The sequence below is a fragment of the Excalfactoria chinensis genome, chromosome 1 (genome assembly GCF_039878825.1).
Source record: "Excalfactoria chinensis isolate bCotChi1 chromosome 1, bCotChi1.hap2, whole genome shotgun sequence".
NCBI classification, from domain to species: Eukaryota; Metazoa; Chordata; class Aves; order Galliformes; family Phasianidae; genus Excalfactoria; species Excalfactoria chinensis.
The window spans coordinates 861,190-879,419 of record NC_092825.1 but is presented as its reverse complement, the minus strand read 5'-3'; the positions used below and the strand labels follow the sequence as shown (position 1 = coordinate 879,419).

The window sequence follows — 18,230 nt, the reverse complement described above, 5'->3', positions numbered from 1 at the left end:
GGCTGACCGCGCCATCGCTAAGGGGCGGGCGCTGCGCCGTGACGACGGCGGCCGTGCCACCGTGGTGGGGGCGCGGCGCGCATGCGCGCTGCTCCCCTTTCCCCCCCCCCCCCTCCCTTCACTTTCCCTCCCGCTCGTCGCAGCGCGGGAGGAGGGGTCACGTGGGCGGCGCGCGCATCGCTGCGGCTGCACGCAATGCAATGCATGCAATGCAATGCAGTGCAATGCAATGCAATGCACGGGTGGGTGCACGGCCATGCACGCGTGCAAGGGTCGCGATTGCGTGCCCATGTCTGCGCCCGTGGGGGCTGCGTGTGTGCAGTGTGCGTCAGTGCAATGGGTTCCTGCTCAGGTGCAACGTGAGAATAGGTATCGGTGCAATAGGTGCTTGCATGTGTGCAATGCCCACGTGTGCATCAGTGCAACAGAGCCTGCAACGTGCATCGGTGCAGTGAAAGCCTACCTATGCATCAGCACAGCGCGCAAAGGCAGGCACCCACTGTGCAAGTGTGCTTCAATGCAGTGCTTGCCTGCATGCATGCACCTGCAACAGGCAGGTACCCAATGTGCATGCATGCAACAGTGCAATGGGCACACACGTGACCATGCAATGGTGCACAGGTGTGCAACAGGGCATACGTCTGCATGCAACACTCATGCCCACATCAGTGCCATGCCTGCCTTCAGGAAGCATAAAGCACCTTACAAATAATGCAAGGTAATGCAAGTTCCCTTTTCTGCTTTCCAGGTGTTTGCAACGGCCCTGAGAGCCATGAAAGGCAGATGAAAACATTCCTCATTTGCTTCCTCATCAAAGCTCGGATTCACAAGCAATCTGTGCTCATTAGGAGGAATATTAGCGGAAAACAGCGATTTCATGGCTTGCTAAAATCACAGAGAAGGGGAATGAAGCAGTTACAGGCTGCTGTGTTACTATTTGCTTTATGAAGGGTGGGTTTATAGAAGCACTCGGGGTCTTTAGAGAAATAAAACCACTTGGTATGGGGTTGGCACAGCTTCCATCGCACCCTTAGAACCTTCCAGCACTCATTTCTTTTCCCTCCTTGGTGGTGAAGAATCTCCTTCGTTTCACAGATAGGGAAAAGAAAGGTGTGGTTAAAACCCCCACTGCTAACAGAGGGTTCACTCTGGTCCTTAAAAGCACCCCAATTTGTGCTCTGATTTAAAAGGTCCCAAAAGGATCACAGTGCTGTTATCCAGCCTCAGTATCATCACAGTAAATTCTGCTCCAAGGAATGCAGAGTGAGGATTTTCCACGCTCAAACAGAGCTCAGCATCATCTTAAATCCTCCTGGGAAAACATGAGCTGAGCGTCAAGCCATGACGTGAGCACCGGGGGCCTGAGGCAGAGCAAAATCCAGCCTGCTTATAGGCCTCTCCCCTTCTTACCATCTGCTGTCACTTAAACTGGGGAATAACGTTGTTTGTTACAACTTGACATCACAGGTAGGACTGCGGTAGGTATCCGTGCAAGAGAAAGATTCTTACTCTATGTAGATACAAAGAAAATGAACAGCTCCAGTAGATCTTACCTTTATGTGTATTCCAGACTTACTGGCTACATTAAATATTAAGTCATTGTTCCGTGCATATCAAAGAGCAGTTTTTCTTTTCACTGCTGGTGAGGAAGCCTTGCTTGGTACATCTGCAATAACTAACACCTCTTTTTCAGCCTGATCCCCACAAGGCTTAGGTCTTTCTATCAATGTCAGCAGGCTTTGGGATCAGGCTTGGGCCACGTATGAAGGCTGATGCAGCTTCATCCACACAGCAGCTTAGCCCTGACAAAGGGAGGCACTCGGAGCTCAGTTTTGCTGCACCATGTTGTCACAGGGGCTTTTAAACACGGCAACGTAACAGATTTGTGGAGAGAAGCTACTTTAAGGGCTGTGAAAATGATGCAGGTTTCTTCTCCTTCAGGATGTCTGGCTGTACTGAGAGCTGGGTAGGCTTCAAAGGGTTCAAGCCTTGCAGTTGCCCAGGGATCATCTAGCAGCAGCCCATGGGGCACCTTCCTTTGATGGTTTTCCTTTGGGAAGCTACAGCTGTTAGGATGCATTTGCTGCTGCACAGGAAGAGGTGCAGCTCAGCCCTGAAATCTGTGAACATACAAGGATGGGGTCAGAACAGGAGTACAACAGCCCACATCCAACATATAGAGATATGACATATATAATAACATATAGAGTTATTGACATAACTGCATTTACAACGTGCCTTCCCCTCAATGCACTTTCCCCAAGTGCTAAGTTTGATTCCTCTGCTGAGTTTCTGAGCAAAAATCCACTGCTTTAAACATTAATATAAACACTCATTAAGCAATTGCAAACATACCAAAATGAAGCGGGTTTCCCTTTTTCCCAGCTGGTCTCATGAGTTGACATTCGTCTTTTGGAACACCTGGATGACATCTGGCTTCCTTGCAAGCTGCTGTGCCAGTGTGCCCATGCTGTCCTCGTTGTCCTTCAGCCCTCTGCTAAGCAGGATCTGTGCAGCAGCCGCGTGCTGCCCAGCACATGCTGCATGCAGGGCTGTGGGAGAGACAGGATGTCAAAAAGGAACTGAGAGACTGAGTGCTGGCTTCAGCTTCGGCCCACTTCAGAAGCAAACGTTGGATCCCCACTGAAGGGAAGCGAATTATCAAAGGGAATGCACTGAAAGATAACTTCTAGCAGTTGCAATACTCAAGCAAGCAGCTGTGCTATAGCTCAGCTACCACAGCCTTCCCAGAGGGATGACTGAACCCATAAATGCATGGGATATTTCTTTTTCCAAGCCCAGCCATGCTGATAGAAATGCTATGACTCCCCATCTCCTCCTTGCAGGCTGCCTCTCCAAGTGGTACTAAGCTGGCTGAGCTGAAGCGAAACAGGTTTGCAAACAGATTGGAAGGACTTAAGCCAACTTGGATCATTTTGAGTCATGGGAAAAGGATGCCTGTGTCGGGAGGGAAAGGCTGTGCAGCAGAGCAGAAGGCCCATGGGGCCATGTTAGCTGTGGGCATCTTATTGCTCTGTATTTGGGGTGGATTTAATAGCAGTGCATGAGGGAGTGGCTTGAAATGATGTGGGATGTGACTTGGGTCCTTTATGGGCTGAGGCATCCTGCCAGTTCACTCCAGAGCCGAGGAGTAAATCAGAAAGGTAGTGCACACAGCGAAGAGCATCCCACGGGAGGAGGCTGAAACAGCACAGCTCATAGAGCCTGCTGAACCCAACAAGCCTTCCAGGCTGATCCAGCTCAGCTCCAGCATAGTTAGGTAGCCCTACAGCCCTGTTATAGGGTGGGCCAGCCTTATTCTCCTGATCTAAACCTGCATAGGGTGAGTATCTTTGATGCTGAGGGTCATCAGCTCCTGCTGTTGTTGTCCATAGGGGTGGAGCAGGATAACTCACATAGAACACTTTGCAGGAAGAGATTTAGGGTGGGAAACACCCCAGTATACACTGACACGAACACAGCAAAGAAGAACAAGGTATGAAGAGAACATCACAAAAGTCCCAGGGCTGGACAAGCTCAGCAAAGCCCAAATTTACTCATTTGAGGGGGTGGAGGGAGAGATTGAGAGTCGCAAGACTGTTCAGCCTCACCACTGAAGCGTGTCATTAAGCAAACCTGAAGGTTGGGGAAGTTGCCAATTTTAGCAATGGTTGAAACCATTTCTATATACTCTTTCTTTTTTTTTTTGAGAGAGAGAGAGATGCTGATGCAAGAGATGCCTCATACTCTCACTGGTACTACTATAGCAACTCTGTTTACTTTCAAGCTCTCTGTTACTATTTGCTCATAAGCCATTCCCAGGCAGTTTGATAAGGCTTTAGAGAGTGTGCAATCGTGTTTGTCTGCCCACCCTAAGAGTTCTGAGCTGCCTAATTTCAACCAAGTTTGATGGAGGGTATCAAAAGCTCCTGAAAGCTTCATGCAAAATGAGCAGCTGTGTAAAAGGAAAGCTAAATGAGCGTGTCCACACAGGGGAAAAGCCCCAACATAGGCTCCAAAACACCATTAGACATCAGAAAGACCAGCAGAAAGAGAGCTACTAAATGAAAGCTCTATGCTGCTCCAAGAGCCGTTTACATCCATGCACCTGGCATCCCCTTGTATGAGCAGATGCAGCACAGGCTGCTTTAGAGGCCAGGCTCCTGTTCCTAAAGCACTCTCTTGCTGCAACACAGTGTGTGAACGCATAGCTCAGCATGCTTACCAGAACGGCTCTTCCCATCCTTTGCATGGATGTTGGCACCCAGGGACAGCAGAGTCTGGATGGTGCTCATGTGTCCTTCCTGCAGTGGTGAGCAGAGGCACGTGGGTTATTTGTTCAGCAAAACCAGCACATTTCCTTTGCATTTAGAAGAAACGACACAGGCCTGAAAAGAAAGAAGGCCACAAGCAATCTCTGAGCAAAGGCACAGATGCAAAGTCAGTCTTGCCATGGTCAAATCTGGAACTACCAGGAGCAAGATCCAGAGGATCTTAGAGCAGCTGGAAATCTCTGCTGTCTGCTTGTAGCTTTGCAGACCCGTTCCATTAGCCAGGGACTGCCCACACACATGGCCACATTGCTGCTATGGGACTCTCAGCTCGGCCTTTGCTCAGCCTACCTGCAAAGCCCTTGCCAGCAATTTTGACCCAGAGGCCAAAGGAAGAAAGCAAGAGGCATCCCAGGAGCATCATCCTCTCTGCAATTTTTCCCCTCACAGTTTCAAATTATAAGCATTGCAAGCGCTTAAGATGATGCTACAGCGCAGAGATGTCTCTGGTGGTGGTGCTACAGCCAAGGACTGGGAGGAGGACCATCTCCCAAAGCAGTTTTGCTTTTGCTAGTGGCTACAAAGGAGTTAATGCACAAATGACCTCTGACTTAGGACTGGGTGACAAGACCTGAAGATGTTTCTTAACAGCAAATTAGCACACTCATTTGTCATCAGATCCTGCCTTTTCCTCTCCTCCCATTCAGTAACTCAATTAAAATGCTTTTAACTTCAGCTGGCCACAGAGCCCTAGGATCACTGACTTACCTTTAATAAAGGACAGCTGTCTATCTGTTAAAAGGACAATATCACCATAGAACTGCTGTTGTCCCATGCTGTATTATGCAGATCTACAGCTGCTCTTCTTGAGGTGTATTTCAGCTCAGAGAGAAGAACCCGCTGCTGCTGTTCTGCTATGCATTTATCTGCAGTATCTTCAGACATCTGCACTTCCTAGAGGACTAATCCAGCATTTGTAATGCCTTTGGAGATGTACAACACCACACAAACACCAGCACGACCCACGGTGCTCTCTACTTTGCCTCTGCCAGCAGCCAAATGTAAATGCTGCAGGGGGAAATGCAATGCAGCCCTCACACCCCTCCTGGCTGCACAAGCTTGGCCCAAAATAAATCCTCTCTCCCTAAATAACACGTCTGAGTTTGTAATTCCTTCTTCCATGCAATGAATTAGCCTTTGTTATGTGGCATGAGAGTGGAAGGGCCTTATTTTTATCCCTGCCACCCACTCCTTCCCCCATTATCATACGACTCAGTAGCATCACATTCCCCCTTGCTCAGGGCTCCCATCTCCCTGCTGTATGCACAGGCCTCTCTCAGTGGCAGAGACAGCAAAGCCAGGAACTGCTTTCGCTGCCACAGCCCTGGCAGCAAATTGAGTTGAAAGAATAATTTGATTTTCATGTATTTATACATGCAAAGTAATAAGGAAAAAAAAACACCCAAAAAACACCAAAACGCCACCAGCCAAACAAATGATGCTGTAAATATAAAGTGACACTGAGCCTCAGGAAGGTTGAGAAGCCCATCAAATTGCTCCCCAATCAGCCACTCACCAAGACAGAGCTGGGATCTTCTCCAAGGCACATTATTTTCCCCAATAGCCTTGCTGTTAAACGTACCCTTGGCAACCAAAAGGGCTTTCAACATGGTTTCTCGGAGCATGGGAGAAAAGCTTCCTTTGTGGGAGCCAGCAAATGCCATGGCTGGGTCCTGCTGGAGGAGAATGCTGCTGCCAGCACTCTCAGTAAGTGTCATTGATGCTTTTGTAGGAACGGGGCACAGGGATGCTGCTTCATTCCCACTACAAGACTCAGAGCGCTGTGTGTTAAAGCTCATGAGGTTTGACATGCTGGGCTCTGAGCAAGGGATGTTTCCTTTGGAGAGCAGGCAGTCAGCAGCACAAAGCAGAAGTAAGAAAGCAGGCCCTCAAGGGGAATCCTGGTCAGCAGGGAGGCTATGAGGATCTGCTCTGCATGCCCAGGGAGAGTAGCAAGACCCACAGCCTTCCTCTCTTCACAGGCATGAGACAAGAGGAGGAGAAAACTCAAACAACTCTGACTGGAATTCTAAACAACTGTTGTATGAAGGACACTGATAAGCACTGGGAGCTCCCTCCACCTTTCTACCTCTCTTTTCCCATGTCTGGCCACAGGCAGGCCAGAATCTGATCTCCTGGGACAAACAGCGTCTCACAGCACGTGAGGCTTTTTCTGTTCAGTGAGCTGCTGGCTTGGAGACCAGCTTCTGATCCACCAGGGTCCAAACCAGCAGGACTGAAGAAAGAAGGAGAAAGAAATCTGAGCAGAGTCTCACCAATCTTATCCTGTCAGGTGAGAGATGATGCTGATGAAAAACCATCACCTGTCATGAACTGTTCACACCCAAAGCTCCCATTAACCAGCAGAGTGGACGTCCCCCAGGCACTACATTTTTGGTCCAAAGGTGATAGACTGGAAGAGTAACTCCCACCAGAGATGTGGGTCAAGTCTTACCCACAACACAACCAACTGGATAAGTGATAAAGGAAACTGCCCTATTGCCACCCACCTCTGCTCCCACTCAGTGCCACTCAGCCACATTCCATGCAGGGGGCTTCACCCACCCTCAGCACAGATACTGTCAGGATTTGTGGTGAACAAAGCAAGTCAGACATCCACCACCATACAGACAGCTGGTCACACTTAATAACGGTCTGAAAAACCCTTATAGGTTTTCATAGGGTATGGGGCTGGCCAGGAGCAAACAATGACAGAGGATGAGCTAGGAATGTAAGTCCTTCATCAGTGGCAAACACCTATGCCAGCCTGTATAAGATGCCTGATGGTAGTGCACCAACAGGAAAAGGCTTTGCAGAGGAAACAGAGGGACAAGGACAAACCTTGGCTGCGTAGTGCAGTGCTGTCAGCTGCAGAGCTGTTGCTCTCCCATTGACATCAACACCCAGCTCAGAGACAAGGAATTGGATGGCTTCGTTCTGTGCTGTGACTGCTGCCCGATGCAGAGGCTGAGCACCCAGAGCATCCACAGCTGTGGGGCAAGCCTGAAACAAAGAGAAGGGGAGAAAGGGAAAAGCAATGAACAGCCTGGCCAAACTTTGAAAGACAAGCGGAATCTGCCTACAACATCATCAGTGACAACAGTGAACACAGGGGATGCCACCAGCACCAAGTGACACCAGGTTTGGTAGCACTGTCATTTGCAGACCAGAGCCAGCTCTCTGTTGAGCTTAAGTGACAAGCAAAAGTAGCAACAAAATAGAAGAACCGAGCCCCCCACTCTTTGTTTGGAGCACATACAATGATCAGTTCCTCAAAGCAGCAAGAAACAACCCTTCTCCAGACCACTGTAGGTCGAGGGAGAGAGATGGGTGGAGGACTTCACTCTTCTGTGAGTCTCTGAATGCAACCACAAAGACACAAAACCAAGATGGGTAATAGGGATAGTACACAGTGTACTTGTCTGAAAGGATATAATACAGCCTCTTGCAGTCTCGTGGTCTGACCTAGAAGGTTTTACTACCATTTTATACTGCCATTAATGTTTCCAGTGCTGGTTTTATGGCTTGTAAGACAGGGCATCAGAATGAGGAAATGAAATCAACAATTCCATCCTCATCGTCTGAAGTGTGAGACTGAAAATAAAATGTAAGCAAACATTTCATACTGTAAGGTCCAGATACACAAACACAAGAGCAGAAACATCTCCTGAAGTTAACAAGCTCTTGAATGTATTTAGAGCACCAAACTGTCTCTGTCACCCTATTCTGCTGCGTGCGGCTCATAGATGGCTAAATCCATCAGTCATGATCTTGAGGGGTCCCACATCCCCTTTATGTGTTTCTGACCCATCCTATGCCATGTTGGGAGCTCAGCTGGTCAATTACACCATGCCAATTCAGTGTGCCACAGGCAGGTTCACTGTTTGTGCCATGCTAGCTTTCTGCCAGGCCAGTAAGTTGAATGGAATCCAAGCCCTGGAACTGGTGCAGAAGAAAGGCCATGCAATGGCAAGAGGGCTGAGAAAAGAGGAACAGCTCCACCTCCGTGAGAATCAGCCATTAGGTGGTCTCCAACCATCCCACATTAACTCAGCAGTCGATAAATAATGCAGCGGTCTGGTTCCTACCACACACAATTGGCTCTAACGACATCCCTATTATGCCTTGTATGCTAGAGGAAATAGGAGATTACCGGGAGACAAAGATGGGAGCAGTAGCTGTCACAAGACGGGGAGGTCAGAGCTGAGCTGCTGGTTCAGCAATGTGCCTTTGGTTTATCCACAGTCAGTGTGGCCAGAGGAGCCTTCATACTGAGCCCTGGCACCATCAAGAGTCGGTTTTGGCTTTGACACTGCTGTCCCTGCAGCAATGGGCAAGTCTTGTCCTTTCCTACTATCATCCCTCAACCAGCCAAGGGACATTTCCCAGTCGCAGGGTGAGATCTTCTACACGAGCCCAATCCTGCTGGCAAAATCTCACTCATTTCCATGGGAAGTTTGCCTGAATTGCTTCGTTATGACTTGGTTACAAACTGCTCACCTGTCCCAGAAGCTTTAGCTCAGGTCACTGGACGAGGGAGGAGAAGTTTTTGGCACCTACCTGGTGTTTTTCCAGGAGCAGTCGAGCAATGTTGATGTGCCCGTTCTGAATAGCATCCATGAAGGGTGTGACTCCACAATTATCCCTGCTGTCAGGTTTGTACTGGCATCTAAGAGAGAAGACAAAAAGCCAGGACTGACTTGGTGGCGGCTGTGAAATTCTCACCATCTCAGTTGCTTTGCATCATTGGGGCAGCAGATCACCAGTGAGTAAATAACAAGATAGATAGAGCTGGCCTGCAGACCATGCATAAACCTGCCTTGGTGTTTTACAGCCTGGGGTGCAGGTCAGCTGGGGATTTTGGGGTCAGGGATGTGGTACTCAGCTGGTGCGGCTCATTCAGGCCCTACAGATCATTTTCACTTCCCTTGCTCTCCAAAGAGATGATGCTGGAAGGAATAAGGTGCACCCAGACCTTGCAGGGGAGGGTGGGAAATCTGCTTCACACAATAATGTCATGTACAAAATCAGTGCAAATAGGTCTCAATCAGGCTAAATCTCCATTGAAATGAGAGAAGAGTGAATTAAAATTGAAAGCCTGGCTCAAATCACAGGGCTACATTTATGCTGGGCCAAGCATGAACATGAATTAACAAGGCTGGGATGAGTAGGCTAACGGGTGCTGCTGGGGAAAGCTGCTCCAGCTCTGGCAGCAGGCAGCATTATTTAGTAAGGCAACAGGATCAGGATGACTGGGCATAGGCTGATTTAAAGCCACTTCACAGCAATCTCCCAGGAGCTGCAGCCTGGAAATAAAGCCTGGAAGAGATGCAAAAAATACCAAGCTGGGCAGAAAATCCTTTCCTTGTTATCATATGGCCACACTGGAGGCAACAGGAATGAATCAGCACAGAGGAAGAGGCCGAGTTATATAACCAGGGCTTATGTCACAGTGAGGTCTGAGGCCATCTGAGCCCATCCGGAGCTGCTGTTTGTCTGCCAGGCCCAACACCAGCCGTGCAAAGCCAGGAGGAAATGGAGATAGCCTCAGGATCGCATGCAGAGCAGCTGTGCAGCTGAGCTTCCCGGATGGAATAAACGTCCTTTGTGTGCTGGTGGCTGGTGCTGGATGGAGGCGGGGGGAGTGAAGAGATGTAGAACTGGGAGGAAGCCTGCTTACCGCTCCAGGAGCAGCTCCACAGCATCAAAACAGCCGTGCATTGCTGCAAAAGAGAGAGAGGAAGCAAAGGATAATTTATGTTTTCATGCCGTTGTCTGCCTACGGTGAAACATAATCAGGTTTCGGACCCTTTTGGCTTATTCATGAGGCAGGGAGGAGGTCCAAGAGGCTTCGTATTCAAAGCTTCTGGCTTTATTTTTGTAATTAAAAACATTGCCTCCAGGTCTCGAGTCTCCTCTTCTCCTGATCCTATAGTAAAACAGGGGAAGAATATGCATATCAGCCCTGTTTGCTTCTACCTGCAGAATGCGTGCGTGAGAGCATGCACACAATTAAGCTGACGCAAAGATCTTCTCCTGCCGGTATTCTTTAATCCCCAAAGTGAAATCTATGAGATGCAAAAAGCAACACAAAGAGATGGTGAAGAGCTGGATGGCGTTTCCACCCTTCCTCAGCCACTCAGACCAACCATCGCTCCCAGCTCATCATCCTCGCCTAGACAGCATCTCCGAGGGAAAACAACAGCAGTGGGGGTGGATGCGAATATCACGCGCTGAAATATCCTCTTTTTATTTGTTAAATAAACTTCGTATTACAGCAACGTACAGACAGCCTTCATCAGGCTTTTTTCTTGTGTGTGTGTGTGTGTCTATGTGTGGGTTTTTCTATTCTGTTCTTTATTATTTCTACAGGTCATTGTGCAAAACAAATGAAAGGAAGAATAAACGATCAAGCTAAGCTCAGGGCTGGGACATCAGGCTGTTTATCCATGCCACAGAAGGGCAGCCCCCTAGTGAATGTGTTAACAGCAATAACCTTCAGATGCTGCTGCACAATAGATGCTCTTTGAAAGCCCAAGGAGCACTCCCCACCCTCCCTGATGTCGCCTGTGTTTTCCTGCTCCCTTCCCATCCAGCACCTTTTACTTGGGTTGATGTATATTCAGGCAAAACCACGCTGTGATTTTTTGAAACACGGGCTTTAAAAAAAAAAAACAAGCTGTCTGAAAACAAGAAAAAAGCCACCCAAGCAACACAGTTATATCCTTGAACAGCAACCGAGACATGAGAAAGCCGCGGTGCTTGGATCTGCTGTAGCACTGCACTTCCTCTAATTACATCTCTCCCCCTCTCTTGCCTTAGGCTATGGATATATGAAGAAGAAACGCTTGAGGAATCAGCCTTAAAAAGAAAAAGAAAAACAAATTGCAAGGGGAGAATATTACCCATCATCTACCCAGGGATAATCATGCCAGGAAGGCAGGAAGGCAGCTGGCCTGGTCACGGGTTAACGAGCTCATATCCACACCCAAGAATGTAAACTCATGGAGAAGGCAGCTCATCTGACATGATTTCCCCCGGCAGCTCCAGCATCCCCTCTGGCCCCTCATCCATGCCCTTGCATTGGGAGCTGTGTCTGCATGCTGGCACCGGTGCATACAATGAGCAGCAGCCTCCAGCGTGGTCCTGAGTTAAAATGATGCCGGGGGCAAAGGTGGTTTAGCAGCTCCAGTCTTTCCTGTTGCCCCATTGCTTCTGCAGCAGCACTAAAGCATGGCTTAGTCTGAAGTGGATGTATCAGTGTAATGACTGGAAATCAACACAAAAGGTTTCGCCAAGGGGAAAGTCAAACATGGTGGGGTAGAGATAACTTGAGGTAGAGCACACTGCTGCTGCCTGTAGCCCTGTATCCCAAGCGTTATAAGGCAGGAAAGAGACTTCAAGCACAAGGTGCTCGGCAGGAAATTCCTCACCCATGTTATTATACCCATTCCTGCATCCCTGTAGTCTGGACGCCCATCTAAAAGCTGAGAGGAGATGTGAACCCAGCCCACTGGTGCAGGCACAAGGACAGAAGATTTGGGATTACACAGGGAGAGCAGAATACACAGACAAGCAAGGATTACCCATTTCTCACTCACGCAAGCTGCTCCTCACCGCTGAGCATGAAACATCAAACAGCACATCAGCTATTTTTCACTCCCAGGTCAAGCACAAGGACTAAGGAGCAGTCAGTGCCTGTGGGCTGGGACTGTCACTGTTGATGAGCACAGCGTGGTGGACAGGCAACTGCTGAGGGATGAAGGAGTAATAAGAATGACAGCCAAAAGGGTGACATACCCAACAGATTAATTACAGCACAGCAGAGGTCTCCTCCCTATACCTCGGGTCTTTCCAGAGAGTCAATTCCTATTACAGTCTTTGGGAAATGAATTCAGGTAGCTGTGGCTTTAAGCAGTGGCTCCCCATGCTCACATCTCCTACGGTAGCATGGATGAGCCCCAGGAAACAAAGCCAAATCCCCACTCGGGAACAGAGCATATTTCAGTTTCAGGTGAGCCACCATCCTGCAGCCCCACACCATCATTCCAATGTACTGTCACACACCTTTCCCTTCCCCGACCTCTTTCATCAACCCCTTGTATTGTCTGAAGGGCAAAGTTAATGGGATTTAAGCCCTGGAAACACATGTGTTATCTGTATGGCTGACCTTGCATGTGTTTGTGGGTAAGCAGACCTGCTACTCTGCAAGCAGAATGAGATGTGGCAGGACAAACTTAATTCTGTACACCATGTGACATTCATCAATTAGGCATCCAGTTCTTAACAATGATGGCAAGAAAGTCCAAAGGCCAGAAACCAAACATAAATTGCCTCTGGGTTGCCATTCAGATAACTTCCTGCCCCCATCATCACAGAATTACAGGGATTGGAAGGGACCTCCAGAGATCGTCGAGTCCAACCCCCCAGGTCACTCCCTTTATATGTCCCATATAATCTCCCTTTTAAACCACTGAAAAGGGTTTTAAAAGGGAATTGGGCATAGCAGACTCAGTTCCAGTGTTCTCCCAATACGGAGTACCTATGCAGAAAGCAGTCTGTATTTCTCCCCACTCAATGCTACCTTCTTAAGAGGAACTCAAGAATAACAAAACCTGCAATGCAAATTGGGCGCTGTGCCTACCAACCCTAAAACTCTTCAGATTTATCACAAAGGCTTAATCCACTGAGCATCCGGACAAGGATGGATTGGTTTGAGAGATGCATCCCTTACAAAAACGGGTGAGGTTATGAGCCAGATTGGGAAAAGCACACAGACAAAACTCAGTGCAATGGGAACCAAGGACCCTCCAACCTCATAAGCACTGGGGACAAGACTCTCCTGACCTGCTGTGTGCAGTGGTGTTCTCCTGATGGTGCTCTCTGTGTCCCAGCTGCTTGGGGACACAGCCAGCAGGTACTGAAGGACCTCGAGATGTCCCTCCCTGCTTGCAATGTGGAAGCAGTTCCAGCCATCCTTGTTCTTCAGCAGTGGGTTGGCTCCATGCTCCATGAGCTCTTTGATCACCTCCAGGTTCTGCCTGGTGCAAGCCATCATTAAGGGAGTCCTGAAAGAAAAGACACGATTAAAAACAGCTCCTCAGCAGAACAACATTTTCTCCGTCCCATTGTTTCAGGGCTGCCCTTTGCACAGATCGTGTGGGGTTTCTGGGCAAGCAAGGTCAACAGGTACAACCTGCACACAAACAACGGCCCACCTTGCCCTGCTTCCAACCCCACATCCACCAGTTATGATGTTTTCACACCTGGGACCCATGCATTGCAGATTAACAACACCAACTCCTGCCTGGAAAGGTTCAGCCCCATTTTGTTTTTTCCTTTTTGGATAGGAGAAATACCTCATTTCCTTCTCCATTCCCCCTTGCAAGGACCAGAGAGGTTTGTGGGTTCTATAGCCAACCCTGGAGGAACAAAGAGGTGGGTGTCAGCTGAGGGTTTACAAGCAAGGCATGGATTACCCAAGGCAGTGAACCTTTATCTCTAGTGTTCAGCTCTATGTGTTGATGACTCATTTTACTGATCTCAGCAGCAGCGATTTGTTTTCTTTAGCTACCACATTCTCCTACCAAACACTGCATTAGGAATAATCAAGGTTTAACTGTTGCAAATGGGAGCCACGTTCTCCATTTTATTTATTCAAAAACCCATCATCAGTCTCTGGGTACTTGCACAGATTGGATAGAAATACAAAGATAGAAATAAATACATCTCCCCATTCAGAAGAACAGCGCACAAAAAACTCTTCATGTTGGACAAAGCACCTAAACCACAGTGAGAGATTTGGCTTTGACATGAAGACAAATGCTTCTCGTTTTAAGGGACGTGGAGAGAGTGCTGAGAGGAGAGAGAAAAATCTCCACTGGTAAGAGATTTTGAAGAAGAAATGAGATAAATGCCTGGCATGGGCAGAGCTGAGCCTGGAGCTCATTGCTTCCTGCAGCTCTACTTTTACACAGCTCTTCAGACCAGCATATATTTTCAATGCAGATGAGACTTGGAGGGCTATGACATGTACCAGGATGTATGCAGTGCCCCGTATTTAAGCCGTGGTGCTGTGGACCTATCACAGGAAACCAGGCTTGCACACAGTTCTGCCTTCCTCTGCTCCCCCTGATGTCAGCTTGGTGCTGGCACAGCTTCTAATTAGGAAGACTGAGAAGCTGCCTTCGCATTTGTGTTACTGCAGCTTCAAAAAGGCACTGCTCGCCTTTCATTCATGCTAGGGGGATTCTCTGCTTTCTTCTGCAAAGTGCTAGAAGGAATTCCTTCCCCAAGAGTAGAGTTTGTCAGGGATGTAGCACTCTTTCTGAACCAGGCCTGCTGCACGCCTGTGGAATAGACCTTGTTTTCTACCCCCAATGCTCATTCACTCACCGTTTGATGATATGTTACTCACAAAGCAGGCAAAAAAAACATAAAAGCCCTGAAGAAACTAGCTCTTTTTTGGGTCGTGATGCTGTTATTTTATCAGTAGCACATCTTTACCAAAAGGCTCTGGAAGGAAACGGGAGCAAAGTTTTGTTTTCTAATGTTTCTGGCTTCTCATTTCAGTTTCAGAGGAACGAGATGCAGCGAATCTGGCTCCTGTACTCAGATTTGTAGAGTCACAGAATATCCCAAGCTAGAAGGGACACAAAAGGATCTCTTGGCCTGGTCTGGTGGTTGGCAACTCTGCACATAGCAAGGGGGTTGAAACTAAATGATTATTATGGTCCTTTTCATAGAATCATAGAATTACTCCGGTTGGAAAAGACCTTGAAGATCATCAAGTCCAATCGCAGCCCAACCAGTAGCCTATCTCTTAAAAAACAACCACGAAACAACACCACAACAACAAACCTCTGCTAAATCATATCCATGAGTACCACATCCAAACGGCTCTTAAACACATCAGGGATGGCGATTCAACCACCTCCTTGGGGAGCTCATTCCAGTCCCTAACCACCCTTTCTGTAAAGAAGTTCTTCCTAATATCCAACCTAAACTTGCCCTGGCGCAACTTGAGGCCATTTCCCCTCATCCTGTCACTTGTCACTAGTGAGAAGAGACCTGCCCCACTCTCACTGTAAGAACCTTTCAGGTACTGGAAGATGGCAATAAGGTCTCCCCTCAGCCTCCTCTTCCTCAGACTAAACAGCCCCAGCTTCCTTAGTCTCTCCTCGTAGGGCTGATTCTCCAAGCCCTTAACGAGCCTCGTTGCCCTTCTCTGGACCTGCTCCAGTACCTCCATGTCCTTCTTGTGCTGAGGTGCCCAAAACTGGACACAGTACTCGAGGTGAGGCCTCACCAATGCTGAGTACAGGGGCAGAACCCTTTTCAACCCAGGTCATTCTATGATTTTATGATCACTGTGAATCCAACTTCTGGCTTCACACAGCACCACCCAAAATTCAAGCCCTATGACTGAGAGTGCTGTTCAAACACCTCCCAGGCACAGAATCTGTGTTGGATATTAGGAAAAAATTATTCACAGAAAGAGTGGCATTGGAACAGGCTGCCCAGGAGGGTGGTGGAATCACCATCCCTGGATGTGTTCAAAGAATGTGGAGATGCAGCACTGAGGGACGTGATTAGTGGGCATGGTGGGGATGGCTTGGACTTGGTTATCTTAGAGGTCTTTTCCAGCCTTAATGAGTCTATGATTCCATGAATCTGTGGGTTGCAATGAGTTCTCCCCTCAGTCTCTTCTTTGGGTTGAACAAACCATAGAATCATAGAATCACCAAGGTTGGAAAAGACCTCCAAGATCATCCAGTCCAATCACCAATATTTCCCCATTAAACCACGTCCCTCAGTACAACATCTAAACATTTCATGAACACCTTCAGGTTTAGTGACTCCACCACCTCGCTGGGCAGCCTGTTCCAGTGCCTGACCACTCTTTTGGAGAAGATTTATATCCTAATATCCAACCAGAATCCCCTCTGGCATAACCTGAGGCCACTCCATCTCATCCTATTGCTAGTTCCATGGGAGATAGGGGTTGCCCTATCTCACCACAACCTCCCTTCAGGGAGTTGCACAGAGCAATAAGGTCACCCCTGAGCTTCCTCTTCTCCAGCCTAAACAATCTCAGCTGCTTCCCATAAGAGCTGTGTTTCAGACTCCCCACCAGCTTTGCTGCCCTTCTCTGAACACGCTTCAGGACCTCAGTGTCTTTCTTGTAGTGAGAGGCTCAAAACTGAACACAGTGCACAAAGTGCAACCCCCCACCTGTGCTTAGTACTGAGGGATCACTTCCCTGCTCCAGCTGACAACACTATTGGTCTTCTTGGCCACCTGGGCACACTACTCTCATAAGGGTTTGGACAAAGCCCACCTACCAGTCAGCCCTTTTCAGACAATCCACGCTGGCTCCCTTGGCCAAGAGGTAGGAGACGCACTCCCTATGCCCCATGGAGGCTGCTTCATGGAGGGGCCTCTTGTAATCCATATTGGCCACCTCTACATCCATGCCCACTGTCTCCAGCAGCAGGACCAGAAGGTTGAGGTGACCGTGGCGAGCAGCCACGTGCAGCAATGTGTCCCCAGAGCGGCCACAGCATTGGTTGGTGGCATCTCCATCCCTCAGTGCAGCCTCCAGAAGGTCCACCTTTCCTTGGCGGGCCAAGGTCAGCAGCCTTGACCACTCTGCCATGTTCTGTGCCTGGAAAAAGCAGAGAGGAAAAGCAGAGTTATGGCTGCTCTGAAGTGGACATTTCCCTCAGGAGAATAGCAGAAAGGCCTGGGTTGGAAGGGACCTCAAAGATCATGAAGCTCCAACCCCCCACCACAGGCAGGGCCACCAACCTCCACATTGAATAGCAGCCCAGGCTGCCCAGGGTCCCATCCAACCTGGCCTTCAACACCTCCAGTGATGGACGGGGCATCCACAGCCTCTCTGGGCAGCTCTTCCAGCACCTCAACACTCTCTCTGTCCACAACTTCCCCCTCACATCCAACCTCAATCTGCCCTCCCTTCAACTCAAAACCATCAGGGAGAGGGGAAGGATGGGGAGGGGAACATCACATTTCATCACATTTTTTCATCGCATTTCATCATTTTTCATCACACTTCATCACACTTCATCACATATTTCATCACATTTCAACGTATTTCATCATATTTCATCACATTTTTCATCACACTTCATCCTATTTCATCACACTTCATCCTATTTCATCACGTATTTCATCACGTATTTCATCACGTATTTCATCACATTTCATCACGTATTTCATCACATTTCATCACGTATTTCATCACGTATTTCATCACGTATTTCATCACATTTCATCACGTATTTCATCGCATTTCAATGTATTTCATCGCATTTCAATGTATTTCATCACATTTCAATGTATTTCATCACATTTCATCCTATTTCATCACACTTCATCCTATTTCATCACATTTCATCCTATTTCATCATACTTCATCATTTTTCATCACACTTCATCACACTTCATCACGTATTTCATCACATTTCATCCTATTTCATCACACTTCATCCTATTTCATCACATATTGCATCACATTTCAACGTATTTCATCACATTTCATCACATTTCATCGTATTTCATCCTATTTCATCCCAAATCAGACCCTCCACGTCTCCTCAACCCCCTCCCACCTCAGGCTTCGGTTCCTATTCCTCCCCTTTCCCTCCCCCTCAGCGTCACACCGACACTGGGACAGGACCGACCCCCCTCCCTTAAAGGACCCACCCGCGTTCTTTCTGCGGTGTGACGTCACCGTGACGTACTCAACGGATGCGTGACGTCACACACGCCCCACCCCCGGAACGGGCGGCGGTAAACAAACTCCGGCGACCTTCTCTTTAGGCCTCGCAATGGCGTCCCCCCCCATCACCAGGCCAAACCCGGAAGTACCTCGCT

The 18,230-nt window shown here is 48.4% G+C and overlaps 1 protein-coding gene across 4 annotated transcripts; it reads right to left on the bottom strand.

Annotated features, from left to right (window-relative positions):
* Positions 1–927: 927 nt before the first annotated feature.
* On the bottom strand, positions 928–18,216 carry ANKRD16 (ankyrin repeat domain 16). 4 transcript variants are annotated; one of them, XM_072349871.1, is made up of 9 exons: positions 18,060–18,216; positions 16,676–16,998; positions 13,179–13,399; positions 10,012–10,054; positions 8,892–9,000; positions 7,173–7,334; positions 4,226–4,304; positions 2,356–2,552; positions 928–2,120 (listed from the first exon to the last, which is right to left on the bottom strand). In XM_072349871.1, exons 2-8 carry the CDS (start codon positions 16,987–16,989, stop codon positions 2,392–2,394), a joined length of 1,089 nt encoding a protein of 362 aa, XP_072205972.1. In that variant the 5' UTR covers positions 16,990–16,998; positions 18,060–18,216; the 3' UTR covers positions 928–2,120; positions 2,356–2,391. The 4 variants fall into 4 exon arrangements, 3 of the variants coding, with proteins under 3 accessions (XP_072205972.1, XP_072205981.1, XP_072205989.1); XM_072349880.1 differs by having other exon boundaries at positions 1,540–2,120; positions 18,098–18,205; XM_072349888.1 differs by lacking the exon at positions 18,060–18,216 and adding an exon at positions 17,142–17,273 and having other exon boundaries at positions 1,540–2,120.
* Positions 18,217–18,230: the final 14 nt, after the last annotated feature.

Bases quoted from the DNA above. Each gene is read 5' to 3' on its own strand.
- ANKRD16 (XM_072349871.1), bottom strand. From the start codon at position 16,989: ATGGCAGAGTGGTCAAGGCTGCTGACCTTGGCCCGCCAAGGAAAGGTG. The intron at 10,055-13,178 runs GTCAGGAGAGTC...TCTCTTTTGCAG, and splicing joins AACACCACTGCACACAGCAG to CAATGCACGGCTGTTTTGAT. The intron at 2,553-4,225 runs GTAAGCATGCTG...TCTCTCCCACAG, and splicing joins GGATGGGAAGAGCCGTTCTG to CCCTGCATGCAGCATGTGCT.